The sequence below is a fragment of the Phyllostomus discolor genome, chromosome 11 (assembly GCF_004126475.2).
Source record: "Phyllostomus discolor isolate MPI-MPIP mPhyDis1 chromosome 11, mPhyDis1.pri.v3, whole genome shotgun sequence".
NCBI lineage: Eukaryota > Metazoa > Chordata > Mammalia > Chiroptera > Phyllostomidae > Phyllostomus > Phyllostomus discolor.
The window spans coordinates 71,978,288-71,996,502 of record NC_040913.2 but is presented as its reverse complement, the minus strand read 5'-3'; the positions used below and the strand labels follow the sequence as shown (position 1 = coordinate 71,996,502).

Here is an 18,215-nt window from a genome sequence, read left to right as displayed (position 1 = left end):
TGATTTTTCTTTGATCCATGAGTTATTTAGAAGTTTGTTGTTTAATTTTCATATATTTGATAATTTCCTAGATGTTTTCTGTTGCTAATTCTAATTTAATTCAGTTGCAGTAGCAAACACACTTTTATGACTTTAATTCTTTTCAATTTCTTGGCCCCAAATACGGTCTGTCATGGAGAACATTTCCTATGCACCTGAAAAGAGTGTGGGTCTCACAGTTGCTGGGTGGAGCATTCTCTGTGTTGTTTAGGGTGCGCTGGTTGGTGGTTTTGTTGGAATACCCTTCACGCTTGTTGTTTTTCCGTCAAGTTGTTCTATCTGCTATTGTGACGAGAATATTGACATTTCTGACTATGATTATTAAATTGTCTATTTCTATTTTCAATTCTGTTAGTTTTTCCTTAGTGTACTTTGAGGATCTGTTAAGAGTTGTGTGTACATTAAAAGCTTTTATATCTTTAAATGTATCAACAAATTTATCTTTACAAAATGTTTCCTTTCTAGTAATTTTATTGTCTTTAGGCTTATGCTATCTGATATTGATATGACCCTTTCTTATGTTTACTATTGGCATGGTATATATCTTTTTCCATTCATTTATTTTGAATCTGTTTGTATATTTGAATCTAAGATGTGTCTCTTATAAACAGCATGTAGTTGGATATTACTGTACGTGCTGTTCCAATCCATCTTGGTCTTTTTATTGAGGTGTTTAGATTGCTCACATTAAGGTCAATAATTTGTATGATTGGATTTACATTCATTTTGTTATTTAAAAAAAGTATTTTCTTTGTAGTTTCTGTGGTGTCACAACATGCATTTTAAGTTATCACAATTTATATTAATATGAACAATTTCAATAAAATATAGAAGCTTTGCTCCTATATAGTGGAATTCTCTGTCCTTTGTGTTGTTCTTGTCATACAGTACATCTATATTTGTATAAACCCACCTATACATTATTGTAATTACTACTTTTTCCATTAATTAAAAAATCAAAAGGAAAAATAAGAAAATATATTCATAATTTAACAAATTAATACAATGTTTTATATTAACTCATATATTTAACCAGTGGTTCTTAAGTTACCATCTTTGTTATTTCCTTTCAGCCTAAAGGAATTCCTTTAGTATTTCCTGTAGGGCAGGTCTTGTTTCACCTTCCTTTTTGAAGGATGGATTTGCTGGATATAGAATTCTTGGTTGCCAGGATTTTTTCTTTCAACATTAAAAAAAGTAACTTTTTTACTGCCTTCTGGCCTCATTATTTCAGATGAGCAGTCTGCCATTAGTTATATTGAGGCTTCCTTGTATGTAATGAGTTGTTTTTCTCTTCATGTTTGGCTTTGAACAGATTGAACGTGATGTAGCCTGATGTGTATCTTCCTGTATTTTTTTTCTACTAGGGATAGATTTTTTCTGCCAAGGATTTGGATGTGCCAATTAATGTTTTTCATCCAATTTGGAGTGTTTTGGACATTTTTTTCAAATATTGTTTTCTGAATACCTCTCTTTTTTCCCTTTCTGGGACTCCCATTACACATCTGTAGTGTCAAAGAGTTTTCTGTGATGTATATGCCAGTATCCCATGGGCAGCATGGGGAGCTCTACTCGTTCCACACTCTGGTCAAGGCTAGTAGTGTGTGTGTGTTTTCTCACTCTAACATTCTGCTCTTGGTGTGCATCAGTGCACATAAAATATGTCTAGATATAAATTAAGCAATATATAGTATATTTTATTTAAGCATTATGTATAAATTTACTAATGTATAATATGCATTTCATGTATTTATACATTATATTTTTCTTTACATGTAAAATACATATTTTGCTTATTTATATACAAATAATTTTGTGTAATATGTATAACATTTATGTTATATATTTTATATTCATATACATTTCAGTTCACATATATGTCAGTGTCACTTCAAGTCTTCTGTTATTTCAGGAGTGTTTTCTTGATTAATAATTTTATTTTCATTTTTTTAGAATTTATTTTTTATTGTATTCTTTTCCATTACCCTTTAGTCCCTTCATACTCCCTTAACCCCTGCAATCACCACAATGTTGTCCATGTCCAGGAGTCCTTTTCCTTTTTTGCTCAGTCCCTCCACCCTCTAACCTCCCCTCCCAGCTTAGCTGCTATCCTGCTCTCCATCTATGAGTCTGTCTCTATTTTGCTGGTTAGCTCAGTTTGTTCATTAGATTCCACATATGAGTGAAATCATATGGTATTGGTCTTTCTCTGACTGACTTATTTCACTTAGCATAATGTTGTCCAGGTCCATTCATACTGACACAAATGGTAAAATTTTCTTCTTTTTTATGGCCAAGTGGTATTCCATTGTGTAAATGGTTTTATCCACTGATATACTGATGGACACTTGGGTGGCTTCCATATCTTGGTGATTGTGAATAATGCTGCAATGAACATAGGGGTGCTGATGCTCTTTCCAATTAGTGTGTTGGGTTCCTTCGGATATATTCTCAGAAGTGGAGTTGCTGGGTCAAAAGGCAGTTCCAGTTTTAATTTTTTGAGGTATCTCCATACTACTTTCGACAGTAGTCTCACCAATCTTCTCACCACAGTGCAAAGTAGTTCTCCTTTCTCCACAACCTCTCCAGCGCTTGCTGTTTGATTGATGATAGCCATTCTGACAGGTATGAGATGATATCTCATTGTGGTTTTAATTTTCATTTCTTTGATTATTAGTGATGTTAAGCATCTTTTCATATGTCTGTCAACCATCTTTATGTCTTCTTGATTCCTCCAACTTTGTTCTTCTTTCTCAGAACCTCTGTTGCTATATGGGACCTTTTGTGGTTCCATATAAATTTTTGAAATATTTTTTCTAGTTCTGTGAAATGTGTCACTGATATCTGGACAGGAATTGTGTTGAATCTATAGATTGCTTTGGGTAGCATGGACCTTTTAATAGTGTTAATTCTTCCTATCCATGAACACGGTGGGTGCTTAAACTTATTTGTATCTTCTTCAATTTCTTTCTTCAGTGTCTTATAATTTTCTAAGTACAATTCTTTTACATCCTTGGTTAGATTTATTCCTAGGTATCTTATCTTTTTGAAATAATTATAAATGGAATTTCTTTTCTTAATTCCCCTTTCTGATAATTCATTGGCATATAAAGTGCAACTGATTTCTGGATATTAATTTTGTATCCTGCCACTTTACTGAAGTCATTATCAGTTCTAGTAATTTCTTGCTAGAATCTTTGTGGTTCTCTGTGTACTGTATCATGTCATCTGCAAATAAAGACAGTTTTACTTCTTCCTTCCCAATTTGGATGTCCTTTATTTCTTCTTCTTCTTTGTATTCTATGGCTAGGACTTCCAGTACTATGTTGGATAAGAGAAGTGAAAGTGGACATCCTGATGTGTTCCTGATCTTAAGGGGAAACACTTGTAGTTTCTGCCCATTGAGTATGATGCTGGGAGTGGGTTTGTCATATATGGCCTTTATTGTGTTTAGCTATGTTCCTTCTAGTCCCAATTTGCTGAGAGTTTTTATCATAAATGGGTACTGGATTTTGCTAAATGCTTTTTTTTTGCATCTATTGATATGGAAATCACACTACCTAATATTAAACTATGCTATAAGGCCATAGTAACCAAAACAGCATGGTTCTGGCATAAAAACAGACACATAGATAAATGGAACAGAATAGAGAGCCCAGAAATAAGCCCACACCTTTATAGTCAGTTACTATTTGATAGAGGAAGCAAGCACATAAAATGGGCTAAAGATAATTTATTCAAGAAATGGTGTTGGGAAAATTGGACAGATACATGCAGAAAAATGAAATTAGACCACCTTCTTATACCACACACAAGAATAAATTCAAAATGGATTAAGGACTTAAATATTAGACCCCAAACCATAAAAATTTTAGAGAGAACATAGACAGCAAAATCTTAGACATTGCTCATGTCAATATTTTATCAGATGTATTCCCTCCCCAGGCAAGAGAAACAAAAGAAAAACTAAACAAATGGGACCACATAAAACTATAAAGATTTTGCACAGCAAAGGAAAACATCAATAAAATAAAAAGACAACCCACAGAATGGGAAAACATATTTGCCCATACATCTGATAAGAGGTTAATATCTAAAATTTATTAAGAACTTACAAAACTCAGCCCTGGCTGGTGTAGCTCAGTGGATTGAGCACCAGCCTGCAAACCAAAGAACTTACAAAACTCAACACCAAAAACACAAACAACCCAATTAAAATATGGTCAAAGAACTTGAATATACACTTCTCCAATGATTAATAATATTAAATATTTGTTCATAACATCAGTACAAAATATTAAATCATCATTGCTTATTTTTATACTTATTTTCTAATTTTTTATTTCTTTTTTCCTATTTTATTTTTTAAAATAATTATTCTTCCTATCCTCTATTTTTCTTATAATACTTTCTGTGATATATGGGATACTATATCTATTTTTAATTTTTGAAATATTTTTAATTTCAATTTTTATTCTGAATTCTGTTATTTCTCTTTTCTCACATTCCCCTGTGTTTAACCATATCTATCTATTTATTTTTTTTGCTTTTCTTTTGTATCTTCTATAGTTGTTTTATTTTAGATTACTTTGTCATATTAGATGATGGTTTTATCTGATTGGTTGTTATATTTTTGTGGTGTGCCTTTTTTTAGATGTTTGTTGACTATTTTCATTATTTTTTTTTACAGTATCTTTGTATGGGGTACAATTGTCTTTTTTTTTTCTTTTTAAATGATATGGATTTTTCACACATTATGACGAGATTTCAGTTTCAGTGCTGGGGGTAGGCCAGAATATCTTTTCTAGCTTTATAGCTTAAGAGTTCCATTCTTGTGTTTTAGATTAACGTATGATTAACACAGGCTCCCTGTGTCACCACCTCTATAGAGCTGAATTTCTAGAACTCTTTCCCCCAGTATCTCAACACTTTCTTTTGCCTACAGTGTTTCTTGTGTTCTACTATAAGCAAGGCCTCTGTCCTCCTGAAAGAAAGATTGTGTTGGATATTTGCAGGACTCTCGAAGACTCAGGATACCTGCACCTAATCCTCCTATAGAGACTTATGGGGTCCCTGTTTATTGTCTCTTTTTGCATTTGCCTGAAAATTGGGGCATGTTTAGCCATGTCAGAGTTTTACAGGTAGCCATGCCTACTGAAGCTTTTCATCAAGTGTGGACTTCACTCTTTTTGAGTGTATTGATGATTTTTGTGTCTTAGTGTTCTTAGAAATTTTAGAACTCCCCTTTATTTTCTCTCTACCAATAGCTAATGATATATTCTAAGTCTTCTGTAGGTTCTCCCGTCGCCTCAATTTGCATCCCTCTACTCCCTCCTCCTGTATCATAATCTTTGGTTTATGAGAATACCTTGATGAAGTGTCTCGGTATGATTTTTGAAGAATATTCTAGTTGCTCTATCTCCTTTTAGAAGGGATTTGGTGATTTAAAATTTACCCTATCATCATGATCTTGTCTTGCCTATAAGTCTTTCAATTATAAAGGGGATTTATGTATCTCTTAAATTATTTTTCTACAACAGACAGTGATGGTGCTTTACCCTGTTCCTAAAATACCCCTTTACTGGTTTGCTTCATTCCCTCCATTATCTAGCTATTGTGAGTGCAGCTGCTAATGGCCCACTGTAGATTTCCCCAGAAGATTGCCTTGGGGTGTTGGAGCTACTTCATTCAGAGTTCCAGGGTCCTGTGACTGGAAAGTGAGAGGACTCAGAAACTCCAGTTTTCATGTTTCAAGACAAGATAGACTCTATAGAACAATTCCTCTCCAGACCTCCCCGTAGGATGAGGCTGAACTTAGACTTCACTTGAAACTCTCTCTATCCATGTTTAATTTTTACTCCTTGCCAATTTTGCTTCCCTCATGCTCCCGCAGGTTTCTCCTGATAGCACTTCTTCCCTAAACCACTTGCAAAAGTGATTATAATTTCAGACTTAGCTCATTGTGAATTCAGCTAAGATAGTTGGCACCACAAATGGGGTGGTTCTAGGAAACCAACTCTAAAAACAGGATCTGGAGATACTTTACACACAATTTAGCTGGTAATGAGGACCCTGTGACTAATGGCAGATGGAATATTGGTAATTTCTAAAATGTGTAGCAGTGAAATTAGCAAGACTTTTCAATGTAGTGACTGGTGATGGTAAGTAACTGGAATAGATATACTGGCTAGTGCAGTAGTTCATGTGTTTGACAGTTATAGGGGAAATGGTAATTACGAGCATGGTGGAATTGATCAGTATCAATAATTCAATGAAAAGAGAAAAATTACAGGCTCATGCCATTTAATCATTAAAGTGAAGTTTGAATGTCAGAGGACCTGAGCCTTGTCTTTTGTAGCTAGAGGACTTATGCTGGATGCCCAGGATGTAGTCGTAAGAATTTCAGGACTCAAAGGTTAAGTGCTGTTGGCCTGGCTGAGGAGTTTTCAACATCTCAGGAAGAATATCAGGAGACATTCACATTTACCTGAGTTGGACAACTCTTTAAATTCATGATTTCACCATGTCTTCTGTTCTCTGTCATAACATAGTAAAAGGAATCTGGGTCATCTGGGCAGTCCAAAGATCATCATGTTGGTTCACTAGACCAGTTACATACAGTTAATTAGACCTCACAAAAAATGACAAGTACTCCTGCTATCCTGGTAAAATACATGCCCCCAGAGGGAGAGAGGTGCACCCTATGAAGATTCAGGCTCTCGATGCATCAGTGATATATAGAGAGGTCTAGAGGGTGGTGGCATGCTGTGGCAGTCCCTCCAAAATAAAGATTAGATAGTTGTATCTTGTGCCTTCTGTCACTAAGAAAGAGCCATGACACCTGATAGGCCTTTTTTTTGGTTTTAGTGACAGCAAATTTTTACTTGGAAATGCTACCCTGACTCATTCACTGAATGGTGTAAAAGACTTCCAGTTTCAAGGGCAGTCCAAAGTAAGAAAGCTCTACATCAGATCCGGGTAGCAGTATTAGCATCCCTGTGGCCTGAGCTGTATGAACCAGCAGACCCCATGGCCCTAGAAGTATTTATGGTATAAATAGATGCTATGCAGAGTCTCAGACAAGCCCCAATAGGAGAGTACTGGTACAGAATTTTGGGCTTATGGGGCAAGGCTATATTGTCTTCATCAGAGAAATATTTATCAATCAAAAAGCAGCTCCTAGTATTCTGCTTCTTTTTGAAAAATACTGTGGAATATGACCATGAGATAGTAATGACTGTGCAACCTGAACTACCCATCCTAGACACATGTTATTAGAGTCACTAGGTCATGAAACTGACTGGGCCCAAGGGCAGTACATCTGAGGCTGGGATTGAGTAGGCCTGGAGGGCACCAGTAAGTTGCATGACTAGGTAGATCTTCATGTCATCCACTGTTGTGGCATAAATACCTCTCTTAACTCATACCTGAGGACTTATGAGGGGTCCCTGTAAGTATGTAATGAAAGAAGAAAATATAAAGTGAACTTTGTTCATTGATGAAGCAGCTGGTATATTGGTATGAACAAAAACTGGATTCTTGTGTCTCTACCCCTATAGTCAGTGTTGGCCCTTACAGGCAGTGAAAGGGGAAATCCTCTCAGTGGGAGAGCCTCAGGTGGTACACCTGATAATCCACTTTGTAGTTAGAAGGAAGTAGGCCAAGACAAAAAACATGCAGGGACTCATAGGCCGTGGTTTGCCTGTTTTGTAAGATCCTAGAGAGAACAAGATTGGAAGATTAGATTGAGGAATCTGGGGGAGAAGCATGTGACTGGACTTATGACAGTTGGTAGAAATTGTAGAGATCTTGTGTTTTGTGTGAATACATACCAGAGAGCACCTACTATGGAAGAGTCATGAAACAAGCAAGTGGATGCATGGTACATCCATTAGAGGAAAGTCAGCCTCTGTCCTCGGTTGCCCCAGTGCTTGCACAGATGGACAAATGCACAGATGGGCTTAACAGCTTGGGTTCTCCTTCACCAGAGCAGCAATTACTGCCACTTCTGAATGTCTGATCTATTAGCAATAGAGATTGATGCTCAGCCCCTGATAATGGCACCGTCTGTTTGTTAGCATGTTCATTACATTAGACTCTCTCCATTCTGGAAGGAGCCAGGCTTTGTGCTTGCTGTTCCTGATATGTATTTGTGGGCATGGGCTACATTTCCTGTCCACGGTGACTTGGCCAGCATCACTCTCTGAAGTGTACTGGCCAGTACTGTTACTCACCATTTCACTGTATGTCTGATCTGTTGACCTGGGATAAGATGAAGGGCTCTGCTTCATGGCAAATAAAGTGTGGTAGTGAGTACATGACCATGGGACCCACTGACTCCTGTTACATAAGTCATCATCCAGGAGGGGCCAGCCTTATAGTAGACTGTTCTACACGGCGTGGGTCCAGCTCCCACTTGGAGATGCACAGGACCCACGCCCATGGATAGGTTCTCCTGTGGGGAATCAGTCTTGCAATGTACCTAAGCAGCTATGAGTCTTGCTTTTTGTTAAAACTCACCCTGAATTGAGGACATTTACTGCAAAGCAACTTCCTAAAAACCATGCTAAACCTTCCAAGGATGAGTGAGACTGGGTCAACCACTTTTGCCTTTTCATTTGCAAATATCCCTCTTCTGTGATGTGATTAGCAGCATTGGCTCCTTTGTTTTCTGTATGAGGTAACCACCTAAAGAGAGCCTGCGCATAGTTAATGAGGACCTTCTTGTAATGTGCCCAGTGAGACAATAAAAGCTCATTGGAGCAAGGACTGAGGCTTTTGCTCCCCTTGAGAGAAAAGCCATGCTGTCTCTTTTCCTCCATTGGATTTGGTAATCCATGTGAATGTCTCATTTTCATCCATAATGATGTGGACCCCACGAACCGGGATCCGCATCACAGCCTGATAAAGTAGTGGATTGGCCTCTTAAATGCAGTTAAACTCCAGCTTGGAAGTAGCAGTTGCAAGGAATGACATGCTAGAGTATAGTTTATACATTAGAAAAACGAATGTTATCCAAGGACCATGAAGTGGTAGAAGTGCTCCTGTTCACTGTCACTTTCAGCGCACAACTAGACTGTATTTGAGCCATTTCTTCCAACCGCATGTGCCGAGGGTATAAGGGTTCTGGATCTTAGATGCTTCTACCAGGGAACATAGTAAACCTCCCTCTAAGCTTAAAGCTACAGCTGCCTTGTGGTTATTTTGGCTCTGTGTCTCAGAACAGCAAGAAAAAGAAAAGGAATGAAATTGCCATATTGGCAGGATGATTATGGTGACATCATGAGGACTTGGGGTGCTACTGAGTTAGGGAAGGCTCGGAGGCAAGTGTTTGGCATTCAGGTGATCCGCTGGGGCTTTTCTTACAACCCCCAGGTGAGTTGTAACTGTAAATAAGAATGTATAGCAAGTATGGCCTGGTAACTGGCGGCCTAGCATGCCGAGAGATGAAGATCTAGTCACCTGATCAGGCCTGCCCTCTATCTGCCATAGACACAGTTTACTTCTTTCTTCAATTCATTTCTGGTTTTGATTTAAAAAAATAACAAGAATTTTTGGAATAATTATAGATTTACAGAAAAATTTCAAAGACGCTACAGAGAGTCCCCATATAGGTTCACTCACTTTCTCCTAAAGTTACCATCTTTTATAGCTGTGTCGATACATTTGTCAAAACTAATAAATTAACGTTAATGCAGTACTATTAGCTTTATTTTTATTTCACCAGGTTTTCCACTAATGTACTTTTTCTGTTCCAGGATTCCACTCAGGGCATTACAGTTCAGTTAGTCATTATGTACCCCTGGTCTCCTTTGTCCTTTCTCTCGGTTTTTCTTATTTTTCATGATCTTGAAAGTTATTTTGTAGAACGTTCCTCAGTTTGGATTTCTCTGCTACTTCTCATGATCAGGCTGGGGCTATGAGTTCTAGAGAAGATTACAACAGAGACAAAGTGCCCTTCTCATTCCAGCAGGCATAGCAGGGGATGCCTGACATCAACTTGACTCACCACTGGTGGTGTTAACCTTCCTGCTTCATTTTTGGCCATTTATTAGACCCTTTAACAATCTGCCTTATTGTATCATATTTTTTTATTTGTATAGGCTTTTGGTTGCGTTTTATTGTCACCATTCCTGGAAGGCTTATCTTTTTCTGTGTTCTGGTATTTGTGTCTCTTGGTTTTTATATTCTTCAGCTAAGTTTTTTTTTTCTATGATACTTTAACTCTTGTTTTTCACATGTTACCTTTTGTTGGAGAAAAATCTCATCGCTCAGGTTCACTGACCTACTGACATTAGAACTTATTGCCATCCATGTTTTAACTTGAGAATAGTGGTGATAGAGTCAAAAAGAATACCAAGTTTTGTTCAAGAATTTTCTGTTGAAGAATATAGGCAATACCTTTTAGGAAATGGTTAAAACAATTTTTGTGCCTCCTGTGCTCCACTGACGTAGATACGTCCATTCATCCCAGTGAGGCCACCTGAGTGGACGTCACCACACAGCACATGGGCTCTTCTTTCTGAAGAGCTGGAAATTCAGTTGCGTGTAGACTTCTAATACTGTATAAATCCCTTACTGGGCTTACTTTTGTGGAAATAGAATGTGTTAAGTAACAGATACACGCTAAGATTTTCTTAACATTAAAACAATGGAATTTTATTTTGATGAAAAACTTGAGTTTACAATCATTTAGTAAATAAAGAGCAAACACTTCATTTTCCTATCCCATGTCTCTTAAAAAAATCATTAGTAAATAGTCATCTGGGAGCAGTTTAAGGGTAAGGCAACCAGGATAATAAACCTCCCCTGATGTTCACACTCCCTGTGTGTGACTCGCTCTAAAAGGGTGAAAATGGCACTGGAGGTAATGACCTGTTCAACTGTTAAGATGTGGGCATTGAATCTTGTTCTAATTATTCAAGTAAGTCCAATGATAAATACTCATTTTTTGCTCATCATGGGCAGTAAACAATTCACATTTTACTGAAGGATTATTTGATGGAAGCTCTTATTTAAGTTACGTTGTACATCAGAACTACAAAAATGACTTGAATGGTTCCATTTGACTACCACTTATAAAGTACAACTATAAAATATTCTGCATTTTATCTGGGGTGTGACAAATATCAATCTAGGCTTAGAGTACCTGAAACTGCCAATTTCCAACACTTCTGAGAAGATCTAGGTATGTGACCAAGGGCTTTCCCCCGTACAAAGAACCAGTCTCACAAACCTACCGGTAGACAAATACATCTATGTAACCGAAACCTCAGGATGCTAGACTTGTACTCATTTAAAAGAAACATTCAGCTGCCTTTGGTCTTTCAAATTTGTGATATGTTGCAAATTTTAAATCACACAGAATGGGATGTTTTAATCAAGACATTTTAAGCACTGCTTGGAGGGAGTAATATAAAATTGTTGTTTAGCTCATTCAATTACATTTGTGTTCACTCCCAGTTTTTCTGGATTTTCTAAAAACAGATATCCTATATTATAACAATTGATGAGAAACCATACATTGTGCACCTGAAGCAAAGGTAATTTTTTTTTTTAGTTTTGGATTTCATTTAATTTATATGAATTTGTTTACTTATAATTAAAATGGACTACTAAAATAATAAATGTAGTTGTTAATAAACTTTTAGTTGTCATGGATAAACAGATGCACTACTGTGAATTAATTAAATTTTTGGTTCTAATGCCTCAAGTGGTCTTTTGTGAATAGAGGGGTTAGGAATAGAAAAAAACAGGGACTCACCACCTGAACATTAATCTCTGTGATGTTAACGTGGGGGGACCAGCAGGACCTATACAGGGTGAGGGCAAAGGTGGGCTTACAGTATAGCATGGAAATCTATGAACAACTGTGAACCTACTTTTGCCTCACTCTGTATAATCAAGTGAGGACATCAAAATAAGAACTAAGTCTGTAACTGATCGTATTGGTTAAAATTCAATTGGGGAGGCAGGCCCACAACCAGGGATATTTAATAAGGGCTTTCACACAGAAATTAGATCATACACTGAGTGGGAGCTAGTGATAATTTATGGAAAACAGTATCAGAATAATTTATGGAAAACTAGCTATGTATCATCTTTCAGAGAATTAAGAAAATAATTAAAATTACCTTTTGTAAGACTTAACTCTCTAATGGAAACCCAGTTGTGAAAAGCTGGCTGGAAGTAATTTGTGACTTTCAAGAAGACAGTGTCAGTTAAATTTTGGGTGTAAAGCTAGACTACATGGAATTAAGGAGAGGCTAATTGTGAGAAACCAAAAATAGTAAGTGTAAATAATTTACCAAAAAAACATTGGGCAGAGAAAGAAGAAAGGTCAACAGAATGCTTTCAAAGAAAGCATTGAGTAAAAGAAGAGTCGAGTTAAAGAAGAATTAACCTATTCCTGTGGACAGAAGGGAAGAAGAATGTGGTGAACAAAAACACAAGTAACTTTTCAAGTGTTTAAGAGGGAAAGTGAGAGGGACTGAAGCATGGGGTGTGGATAGAGCATGTAGATGAAATGCTATAAATTTGGGAAGTTATCTGCATAATGACTATGACAGCGTAATATCAATTATGTTATTGCAAATAACGTGTGAGAAATAAGGAGAAGCAGAACTATGATTGTGTAGAGGTAGTGATTTTTTGTTTTTGAGAAATACGGACGTGGCAGGAGAAAGATTAGCTAGCAGATTGGATACAGTGAGTGGCAGCAGAGATTTAGTGGGGCAGTGAAGGAGAAGGGGGACAGATCTGAGTCAAGGAGAATGTGGGCTCATTTTTGGAGAGGTTGCATACGAAGTGCTAGTGGCATACCCCAGGAGTGATGTGTAGTTGGCAAGTAGATTTAGTTGAGAACATGGAAGAGAGGTGTGGGTTTTAAAGCCATCTTTTTATGTAGGTATAAATGAAGCACCAAAAATGGACACAATAAATCTACAGAGGTGAGGGTAAATATTAAAAGTGAAAAAGGAAAAACAACCCACAAATGAATGCCATGGAAACATTTAAGGGAAGAAGCAAGGATCCAATGAAGGGATTTACAGAAGTAGAAAGATAAGAGGAAAACCAGGAGGAAATGGTACGACTGAAGTTGAAGATCAGATGACTTAAAGAAGGAGAATGTGATCAACAATATGAAGTGCATTAGAGCAGTTTTACTCCACTTCAAACTGCCTTTTGGGTTTGACAGCTACAGGGCCATTAGGTAACTAACCCACATGAGATCAGTTTCAGTGGGAGGATTCCCAACAGAAATTAGTCTGGTGGTCTAGCTTTGTTACATTGGATTGAGGAGTGGGCATGGGGTGAGGAAGCCTAACTAAAATAGGAGGGTACCAGAGAAAGTTGAACTTAGACTAGTTTTAGTACCTATATTCAGATTAATATGACTTTTACACAATACTTTTTTACTTCATTACAAAGGAAATATGTATGCATGGTAATAAAATTTAGAAGTGAAAGAATAGAGAGCTCTCATAATCCTATATCTTGTAGTCTCTTTTCTTTATTTTCTTTAAAGGAGTTCATTAAGATAGGGAAATTATTTTGAATAAATGTGTATTTCTTTGAATAAAAATTACATATATATCAAAAGAAAATACCTTTATCAGAGGTTGACAAACTTTTTTTCTACAAGTCCAGATAACAAATATTTTTGGCTTTGGGGGCCATAAGTCTCTGTCAAAGTGATTCAATTCTGCTGTTGTAGCAGGAAAGCAGCCATTGACCGTACATGTCAATGGTTGTGGCTATGATCCCATAAAACTTTATTTACAAAAACACAGAGTAGGTCAGATTTGGCCTGAGGCTGTTAGCTTGTTGGCCGCTGATTTATATGTTTCAAAAAAAAATAACTTTTAAAATTCTCTCTCTTTTTTTTACATTCAGACTTTTTTTAGCTGATAACTTTATGGTTTATTTGTATAATCAAGGATCTGTGAATTCTCATTCTTCAAATATTCAGGTAAGATTTAAGTTCTATATTTTAGAACATTTCTAAAACTTTTTTTTTTACATTGAATAAATGCTTTCTTTACAGAAGACAGTCTTCACAGGGGATATATTTAAGGGATCCATTTTTTTAAACCTAATTTCTCCCATTATTAGGCTTTCCTGAAGTCTTGGTAAACTAAAGACAAATTGGATTGACTTAGCACCTCTTATTCTGCTTAGAATATAGGTACCATTTTGTTAATTAATTAGTTTATTTTTTATTGAATTAATGAGCATAAATTAAAGCACAATAAAAACAAACACAAATATTACTGGACATAAAATCATAGACTGAAAACTTTCCTATCCCCACCTCCCCATACCAGTGATTTTCAATTGGTGTGCTGCAAGAATTTTTACAACATGCAGTACCTGGTTGTTGAGGTGTGGGCACTGACCTTTTTCCTTAGATTGTCAAATAAAAAAATGACAATGGCCAACGCAATGGTAGCAATCAGGTGTGAATCAAATTATACCTATTTTTTGTCAGATTAGCAAAAATATATATATATTTTTGGTGTGCTGCAGAATTTTAGTAATTAGTTTGTGTGCCATAAGGTGAAAAAGGTTGAGAATTGCTTCCCTATCCCATCCATGAAGAAATTGTATTGAATCGACCCTTTAAATTACGGTATTGTATATACACAAGCCACCCTCTCCTCTGTCTCCATCCACTGATACCTTTCTTTTCCAAGTAAACATCGTATTTAATTGGATTATTGCCAGAGCTTCTTGAATAATCTTTCTGCTTCCACACCCAGCCCATCTTCTCAGTCAATTCTCAACACAGCAACCAGATCGATCCTACTAAAACCTAGTCAGACCATGCCACTTCTCTGTTCAGAACCCTTCATGGATGACCACCTGTTGCTCACACAGTGAAGACCAAAATTATTTCAATATCCTGCAGCCTGTACACAGTTTGGTCTGCTTTACCTGTCTGACATCATGTCCTGTTATTTTCCACCTTACTCACCTGTTCCAGTCACATCTCTCTCCTTGCTGTTCTTCAGACATACCAGACATGTTTTCCTTTCAAGGATTTTGTACTTTCTATTGCTTCTGATCCAGATGTTTGTTCTTTTCCGAAATACCACATGTTTTTCTCCTTCATTTTCTTCAGGTCTTTGCTCAAAATCACCCCATTAGTCCTTGACTAATCCCTATTTTAAGTTCCATTCTTACGCTTAGTACTCTCTTACCGTTTTTTTCCCCCATAATGGTTATAAATATAATTTCTGCCATTTATTTTATCCACTTACTCTATTTTTTGATTTCTCCAGTGCAATATGGTCCTCATTAGGCAGGGTTTTTGGTCCATTCTATTCGCTGATGTATCCCCAATACATAGAAAAATGCCTGGCTCATAATTAGCATATAATACAAATTTATTGAAATATTATATTGGGCATCATGTTACTTCATTTATATTGGTTGGGACCATCGGTTTCTTTTTCTCACTTCTTTTTTCCTCCCCTAATTCCAATATAGAGCAGTGTGTTAACAAATCTTATACTGATTTCTATCAAAAGTTATAGCACTACTGAATCTTGGAGATTATATATCTAGCATAATTGTACTGTGGTCAGAGACCAAGCTTTGTATGATTTCAATAATTTAAAATTTATTCTTGTGCTTCATGGCCAGAATATGGTTTTATTTTTGTAAATGTTCCATGTTCTTTAAAAAGAAAGCACATTCTATAGTTTTAAAGTATAGAGTTCTATGTATATTAGGTTATTAACATACTGTTCAAATCTTGTATAAATTCTGAATGCTTGATTTGTCAGTTTCTGACAGAAGTGTATGTTTATTTATTTTTAAAATCCTTTTTTACTGTTATTCTATTACAGCTGTCCCAGTTTTTCCCCCTTTGCTCTCCTCTGCCCCTCCTAACCCCCACTCCCACAGTCAATCCCCACACTGTTGTCCATGTCTGTGGGTCATTCATACATGTTCTTTATCTGGTCCCTTCCTCTTGTTTCCATCGTTACCCCTCCCACTCCCCCCTGGTCACTTTCAGTCTGTTCCATGTTTCCATGTCTGTGGTTTTATTTTGTTTGTTAGTTTATTTTGTTCATTATGGATCAAAAAACTGTGGTACATTTACACAATGGAATAGAATACTGCCCAGCAGAAATAAAGAAGGAACTCCTCCCTTTTATGACAGCATGGATAGAACTGGAGAATATCATGCTAAGTGAAACAGTCTTTGTCTTTTAATTGATGACCTACATTTATACAAGGGAAAATAATTTTATAAAAAATATGGGATTAACTTCCGGCCAAGATGGAGCTGTAGGTAGATACACTGTGCCTCCTCACACAACCAAAAGAAGGACAACAATAAATTTAAAAACAAAAAACAACCAGAACTGACAAATTGAGCTGTATGGAAGCCTGACAACCAAGGAGTTAAAGAAGAAACATTCACCCAGACCAGTAGGAGGGGTGGAGACAGGTGGCTGTGTGGAGAGGACATGCAGCAAGGTGGCAGCTGGCAGACCAGGTGGCCCCACATTTGCACATAGATAAACCAGGAAGAACAACTGGGGAGTGGGACAGACTGCACAACCTAGGGTTCCAGTTCAGGGAAACAAAGCCTCAAAACCTCTGATTGAAAACATCTGTTGGTGTTATGGCGGCAGCAGGAGAAGCTCCCAGCCTCACAGGAGAGTTCCTTGGAGAGATGCACAGGGTCCCAGAACATACACAAACCCACCCACTTGGGGAATCAGCACCAGAAGGGACCTATTGTTATGGGAAGCGGGGGAAGTGACTGAAATCTGGCAGAGAGCAGAGCAAGAGCCATTGTTTCCTCTCAGACCCCTCTTCCCTACATAGAGTGCCACAACACAGCAACATGGGTTGCCCTGCCCTGGTGACCTAAGACTCTGCCCCTCACTACATAACAGGTGCACCCAGACAAAAAAAATATGGCCCCAATGAAAGAACAGATCAAAGCTCCAGAAAAAATACAACTAAGCAATGAAGAGATAGCCAACCTATCAGATGCACAGTTCAAATGATTACATATCCTGGTAATCAGGATGCTCACAGAATTGGTTGAGTATGGTAGCAAATTAGATGAAAAATGAAGGCTATGCTAAGTGAAATAAAGGAAAATGTACAGGGAACTAACAGTGACAGGAAGGAAACTGGGACTCAAATTAATGGTGTGGACCAGAAGGAAGAAATAAACATTTACCCAGAACAGAATGAAAAAACAAGAATTCAAAAAATGAGGAGAGGCTTAAGAACCTCCAGGACTTCTTTAGATGTTCTAACATCTGAATTATAGGGGTATGAGAAGAAGAGGAGAAGCAACAAGTGGAAAAGTTATTTGAACAAATAATAAAGGAGAACTTCTCCAATCTTGCAAAGGAAATAGACTTCCAGGAAGTCCTGGAAGCTCAGAGAGTCCCAAAGAAGATAGATCCAAGGAGGAACATGCCAAGGCACATAATTACATTAGCCAAGATTAAAGATAAGGAGAGAATCTTAAAAGCAGCAAGAGAAAAGGAGACAGTTACCTACAAAGGAGTGCCCATCAGACTGTCAGCTGATTTCTCAAAAGAAAACTTGCAGGCAAGAAGGGGCTGGAAAGAAGTATTCCAAGTCATGAAAGGCAAGGACCTACATCCAAGACTGCTCTATTAAGCAAAGCTTTCATTTAGAATGGAAGGGCAGATAAAGTGCTTTCCAGATAAGGTGAAATTAAAGGAGTTCATCATCACCAAGCCCTTATTATATGAAATGTCAAAGGGATTTATCTAAGAAAAAGAAGATAAAAAATATGAACAGTAAAATGACAACAAACTCGCAATCATTAACAATCAAACCTAAAACAAAAACAAAAACAAACAAAGCGAACAACTAGAACAGGAACAGAATCACAGAAATGGAGATCACATGGAGGGTTATCAGCAGGGGAGTGGGTGGAGAGAAGGGGAAAAGGTACAGAGAATAAGTAGCATAAATGGTAGGTAGAAGATAGACAGGGGTAGGTTAAGAATAGTATAGAAAATGTAGAAGCCAAAGAATTTATGTATATGACCCATGGACATGAACTAACAGGGAGGGGATGGAGTGTGGGTGGGAGGGGGTGCGCAGGGTGGAGGGGCAATAAAGGGCAGGAAATGGGACAACTGTAATAGCATAATTAATAAAATATA

The 18,215-nt window shown here is 37.1% G+C and overlaps 1 protein-coding gene across 1 annotated transcript in view; it reads left to right on the top strand.

The window, feature by feature from the left end:
* Window positions 1-18,215, top strand: part of LOC114508759 (disintegrin and metalloproteinase domain-containing protein 32) — a 109,401-nt gene that overhangs the window by 12,534 nt on the left and 78,652 nt on the right. Inside the window, exons 4-5 of the mRNA XM_036011104.1 lie at window positions 11,527-11,582; window positions 13,936-14,011. Of these exons, the coding sequence (XP_035866997.1) occupies window positions 11,527-11,582; window positions 13,936-14,011 (132 nt within the window). The remainder of the gene's footprint in view (window positions 1-11,526; window positions 11,583-13,935; window positions 14,012-18,215) is intronic.